The following is a 6398-nucleotide window of genomic DNA, read 5'->3' on the forward strand; positions in this document are numbered from 1 at the left end:
TCCAAGTGTCTCTCAATTAAAAGTGTCTGCTTGGCTCAAGAGGACGATGTCGTCGCTGTGGGATCAGCGTCTCGGTCATGTTGAGGAGGAATGGCAAAAGGGAAATTATGTCATGCACATGTCGTAATTTTCCGCACAGTGTATCAAGACTGGGACCGCAATAAGGCTCTGGCTCTGGCTCGTGCTCAGGCAGAGGACCAAGTGGAGGAGCCTGAGTGAGCACAGACACATGTAGCTGGTAATTATGCAACTCGGTTAAAAAGACTGAAAACAAAAAGCAGAACAAGGGGGGATGGGAATCTCACTTAAGTTTAAGCGTTTTAAATAACATTTCTACTTTGATATAACCTTCACATTAAAAATATTTCAAATAAACTTTTTCTACAAAACATTCTCCATTTTAATGAACGCAACACTGTAAGGAAACAGTTACTAAGCGGAGAAGATGGCACAATTAACTGAACAGCGTCAGGCACCTTTGACTTTTAGAGATGAATTTAAATTAGTGCATCTTCGACTTCATCATCATGCACCAGAAGATTTCTTCAGATCTCAATGGCAATCGGAACTGAAGTCGTGCGCTTTTTTAATATACCGATGGATATTGGCTATATTCTTTGGAACTGGATTGTGCTCTTATCTCATCATATTTTTCTCGCGGGGAACTGTCTTTATTTACTTAACAAATTGGGGCTTTATATTATGCAGTGTTACCAGCATTAGTGGTGCCATTATCGTTTCAATCTATCATGCAAGTACTGAAAGTATTGGTAAGCTTAAAGTTAACGAGTTTTTACTCCTTATAGATTTTTTAAACAATAACTATAATAAATAACAAATAAGAAGGCTACAGTCGAGTGTGTTCGACTATGAGATTCGCGCTACCCATTTTGAATAATATATTGCTGTAGTAATTTTATAATTTACCTAATTAATATACCTCAAAAATACTAAAAATATACCAAAGGATATTTAGAAGTATTGATACAGTACTACATTCAAAATATACCATAGAGTGCAAAATATACAAGGTTGTCAGCCAAAGCAACTAAGGCCCGTAGTAAGTAGGCTTTATCCCCATAATCTCGATATTTTTAGTCTGATAGCAAGCAAGCTTTTACGATTGATAAAGACCAGAATTATATCTCTATCTCTTAAACTTTCTGATATCTATGTGGTCATACAGACGGACAGACAGACATTCACTGATATATCGTTTCGGCTGATGAAACTGATCAAGAACATATACATATATGGGCAAATCCCACGTGTCGCACGCTACATTCGCACGATTTTAGCTAATGAAAATCAATTTTTTGGGGGGTTTTTTTAAAGATTTACCGTAAACTTTTGTTATGTGTTTAGAGTGAATTGAGAGTACTTTCGGAGGGAATAAGATTCAATTTCACTGGAGTCACTGTTTTGAAAATAATTAATAAAATTGTGACGTGTCGCACGCTACACAAAGCGGAAGTTAGTTTTTAAATTTTTATTTCAAACTCAATTTTTAGCGAATTCTGCAAAATAAACCCTATGAAAGTTAATATCCTAAAGAAAGTAAGAATATTAGAAGACAAAAACCGATCGTTTGATCTTAATAATGCTTATAGATTTTTAGCAAAGTAAACCCATTGTGTCGCACGCTACGTGTCGCATGTTACACGATTCGTTTGATGTCTTAATGAGCCAAGCAGGGCAAAAAATATACATTATATTCATAGGCAAAAAATTGTGAAAAATACAATAGGTGTGCGCAGAGCACGAATGTAAGTAAAATTATGAAAATTATAATAAAAATTGGGTTTGATAAAAATTTGTGCATTTATAATGATCGAAATTTCTTTTTTGCTTTAAATTCTTAAAATTCGATATCTACTATAATGTTCCATATAAAGAAACATTACAAAATGTGAAATTTAAGAATTGGTCGCTGGTGGACTGTTTCTGGGATTTGCCCATATGTATATGTATATACTTTATATACTTTCTGCCTGACATATTGATTTTCTGCTGTCACAAAATTATAATACCCTTCTATACAAACTAATTCGAATAAAACTAATTTAACGATATAGGCGTTCAGAATCGAAAAAATTCCAAAACTCGGCGAATTTACCAAACATTCCAAATGATAGAAGTTACTCTTGGCGTTAATGTAATTATGAAATATGTAAGAAAGCTACAGTCGAATATGCTCGAAATTTGTTACCTGATCCCAACCCAACTTTCAGGAATCTTAAAGCCTATAGATTGTATTTACCAGAATTCGCGACTCTAGCTTGAAAATTACGCTTGTTATTCGATTTATGTCGATTTGTGGGGGCAGAATCTCGTATAGCCTCTGAGACAGATGGACAGACTGGCATGGCTATATCGTCTCGCCTTTTGACGCTGATCAAGAATATATATACTTTAAAAGGGTCGGAGTTGCATCCTTTTACATTTCCTGCCGGCACAAAGTTGTAATACCCTTCTACCCTATGGGTGGCGGGTATAATAATGAATAATATTTTGTTGCGTTTGTGGTCACGTTCAGAGTTTTTTTTATTACAAATATCTGTATAATAATCCGCTTTTTGTGCCCTTTTTTTAGATTTATTAAATTGAAAATATAAAGTGTTAATTTGTAACTTTGAACAAACATATTTTCGTTACAATATTTTATACGCTGAATGGTATATGTGTTCGAAAATCTATTCGCGCTATTTTGCAGCCTTCTTCATTTTATATGAAGTTTCTACCATAAATACATAGATTTTAAAATCATATAGTTCATCTTTTTCAAAACATAGAATTTTAAAATATTGACAAAACACTTATTTCTAAATACTTTAGCGCGACTCAAATTTATAGACAAAAATACACGCCTGCGAAGTGAAAGACAGAGAAGTAGACGTTAAACTTTTTTTCAATAATCTGACTGTCTGGGCTTATGAATCAGTAGATCTTAGAGAGCATAGCTAGTCTTTTTTATTACATCACTTTTAAATTTATGCAGAGTCACCCCTACCCACAGTGGGCGATTTGGTCCCGCTAGCGGCATTTAATTAATAACTTCTAAACTAAAATAGATATCTTCAGTCGGTTTTTTTTCGCTGATCAGAAAAAAATCATAGAATTTTTGAAGTTAAAAAAATTTTTTTTAAATTTTTTTTTAAAATTTTTTTTTTTTAATTTAAAAATTTTTTTTTTTTTTAAATTTAAAATTTTTTTGTACTTTTATTTTATTTGAATTCCAATTAACATATTTCATATATAAACTTTATCTAAAATATGATGGGATGATGGAAAAAAATGGGATGACTTATGAGTGCAATACTAAAAAAAGATCCCTTTTTGGTACTAACACTGTGTCTAAAAAGTACCATAGTTTGAAGGCTAGCAGATAATAGCAGTTGATATTACACATTTTGGACGCCACTGATTCACACTTTCGGCTAATAAAGGAGTTAGACTGAACTTAGTTAAATAAATTTAGTTCTACTCCACGAAAGACAGGTGTACGCTAATCCGGGCTAGTTGTTAATACACTGAATTACCACTACGTTTTATGAGCTACACATTTATAGACCGGTCACAAGCATTGATTTTTTTGAAAATACATACTTTGAATATAATAAAAAACCAAACTTCTAACAAATTCACCAAAAATTGTAAATTTCCGAGGAACTCAAATTCCATGCGCGCAAAGAGAAAAAATTGTGTAAAGCTCTTTGCGAAATCATATGATGTGTTTGACCGATCACAGCTGATGATCAGCTGATCGTAGAGCTTTCAAAAAGCCTTTAAAAATCTAATCAAAGCATCTGCTATCGATATGTGAATAAATATTAACGGATTTTTAAATTTAAAAATTTGAATTAAATGCCGCTAGCGGGACCAAATCGCCCACTGTGCTACCCCACGAAAATAAAAAAGATAAACAAATAGTAAAAGAGTCACGAAATTAAAACTATAGTTTAATCCTTAAGAAACACTATTGCTTTTATTAATGAATGTAGCGAGTATCACACAGAGAGCTAGAAATGGCAAAGCATTTTTGTATGTGTCTCTTCACTAAATTGGTTAAGTCAACTAAATATGCAAATTAAATAATTTATGAACTTTCAATAATAATGAAAGAATCATTGGTTTGTTATTTTTTCGTTACTGCATTTACTATAGATAAAATGCATGTCTATTGCCAGCTCAAATAATGTAACAAATATTATATTTTATACAAGATATATTATAAAGTATTTGATTCCCGCAGTTAATCGGCGTTGCATGTTAAAGTGCTACTGGGCATGTTATTGGATAAACTTAATTTTTACGCACATAATTTCTATTATTTACTGGACCTGCATTTTTCCTAAGAAGCAACCGCAAAATCTTATTAGTGGAATTTACAACGTGTGGACCCATGGCTTGCCTCCGGTTTTCTTCACTCTGGATCACTTACTGGTAGCGCATCCTGCACGACTGCTGCACTTTATATATCCATTTGGCTTGGCTTTGCTCTATGTGATATTCACTTATGTTTATTATGTGCTAGGTGGATTAGATCGGTAAGGAAAATGTGAAAATAATTATCGCAATTGATGTCGACTCTTCCGTTTGCTAGATTGGGAAGAAGTTACATTTACGAAATGTTAAACCACGGAAATCCTTTGCAGACATTGAAAACTATTGTAATGGTTGCAGTTCTTCTAGTGTGCTGTTCAACGCTACAGTATGGAGTGTATCGATTGAGAGTGTGTATAGCAAGCAAGCTTGGAAAATTACTGTAGTTCAACCATATTTGTCTTTTTCGTATACTCATAATTATTTCGTCCTAATAAAAATAGGTGTTCACAAAAAATACTACACAAAAATTCAAAAATAAACTTGATCTGTGTGCAAACCTAATAAATGCTGTCGATAAAAAATTAAAGCTCTTCTACCCTATGGGTAGCCGGTATAAAAATCAACATATCGATAACAATGATTTGATATATAACGTCGTTAACTTGTTGCTATTGCAGAAGAAACCTTAAAGGACTTTGATAGGTAATACCATTGCATTTAGGATCGTCCACAACTGATCTTGTCATTTTGTTTAAATTGCACAAATTTTCAATACCCACAACATACTTTTTACGAAATAATTTTAGAGTTAAGAGTTAATATATGACAGATGTACGACATACAGAGCCAATGCGAATACTAAATGAAATAATTATATTAATTCTTTGACTACAAATTCATGGTAAGGTGTTATTTCGATTATGTAGTATAGTTTCAATGAAATGTATTTCTAGATTAAGCCCATATATTATATATGAAGGTGGACAAAGTTTTGAAGTCGATTAGAATCGAATTGTATTAGATTTATTCTGTCATTGAAATTAACTACTCCTTGGAGTTAAGTCAAATATAAGTTTGGAAATATATTGTATGTGGCATTTTTCGAAAAGAGTGATAAAAGCAAAAGAAGAAAGGGAGATGGCAGATGACAGAGAGAGAGAGAGAGAGAGAGAGAGAGAGAGAGAGAGAGAGAGAGAGCGAATGGCGTCAAGTTACTTAAGTGATTTCAATTTATACAAAATTTTACTGCCTCAGATGGTAGAGCAAGTTGATGGATACACATATGAGCTGCATAAAGTGGCATATCAAAAAGGGGTAAAGTGGTACGAAGGGAAGGGGCATGGGGGCATGGCGTATGCCACATGGCGCATAGAGTAAGGGGCATGGCTTGTGGCAACTTTGTGAGTGCAGCCACTTAGCCTGGTTAGTTGTTGCATCTGGCGTTTCAAATACCGAAACATATCGAACGTTAACGTATTTATGGCTGCACTTTGCTTGACAACCACCAAATGGGTCTCACAAAAAGGGGCGTGGCATTTGGCACAGTTTGAGTTAAGGGAGAGAACTTTTAAAGCAATATCTTAAATTGTCGCCAGAGGGTGCTAACAAGTGGAGCGTTCGTTCGCAGCAAACAGGGCGAGTAGCATTTTAACATTTATTAACATTTCCGCCTTTTTGCATTCAATTTAATTTAACATAAACATTTATATGTTTATTATTACACGCTGAAAAGACTTGAAGTCAGCGGCGATGTCGACATCCTGGCATCGGCATCGACATCAAGGGTGTTGTTTCTGCTGCTGCTGTTGCTGTTATTGCTGTTCATTGTGCATGAGAGTTTCATGCTTGGAATGCACATGCATGGCGTATACGTAATATGCATTTTGTAGCAATACGAAGGGAACTTTAGAGCTGTAGCTGTAGCTTTAGCTGCAACTGCTGCTAAAGTGAGGTGAGTTGTGGTGGCAAAAGTACCCACTATAAATTTGTGCGCACTTGCAACGCTCGTGCTGCAACAACAACTCTGAGTATATTCAACTCCAACTTAAATCTTAAGTAGCTCAACTTGTTTA

The 6398-nt window shown here is 34.2% G+C and overlaps 1 protein-coding gene across 1 annotated transcript; it reads left to right on the forward strand.

Moving 5' to 3' along the window:
* The first annotated feature begins 331 nt into the window (after nt 1-331).
* On the forward strand, nt 332-4863 carry LOC117563228 (protein rolling stone). The gene is made up of 3 exons (XM_034241432.2): nt 332-770; nt 4253-4547; nt 4604-4863. Exons 1-3 carry the CDS (start codon nt 446-448, stop codon nt 4767-4769), a joined length of 786 nt encoding a protein of 261 aa, XP_034097323.1. The 5' UTR covers nt 332-445; the 3' UTR covers nt 4770-4863.
* Nucleotides 4864-6398: the final 1535 nt, after the last annotated feature.

The sequence above is a fragment of the Drosophila albomicans genome, chromosome 2L, assembly GCF_009650485.2.
Source record: "Drosophila albomicans strain 15112-1751.03 chromosome 2L, ASM965048v2, whole genome shotgun sequence".
Classification (NCBI taxonomy): domain Eukaryota; kingdom Metazoa; phylum Arthropoda; class Insecta; order Diptera; family Drosophilidae; genus Drosophila; species Drosophila albomicans.

What these genes read in the sequence shown, in the direction of transcription:
- LOC117563228 (XM_034241432.2), top strand. Translation starts at nt 446, where the DNA reads ATGGCACAATTAACTGAACAGCGTCAGGCACCTTTGACTTTTAGAGAT. An exon ending in TGCAAGTACTGAAAGTATTG is followed by an intron (nt 771 to 4,252) that starts GTAAGCTTAAAG and finishes TGATTCCCGCAG; the next exon opens with TTAATCGGCGTTGCATGTTA. An exon ending in GTGCTAGGTGGATTAGATCG is followed by an intron (nt 4,548 to 4,603) that starts GTAAGGAAAATG and finishes TCCGTTTGCTAG; the next exon opens with ATTGGGAAGAAGTTACATTT.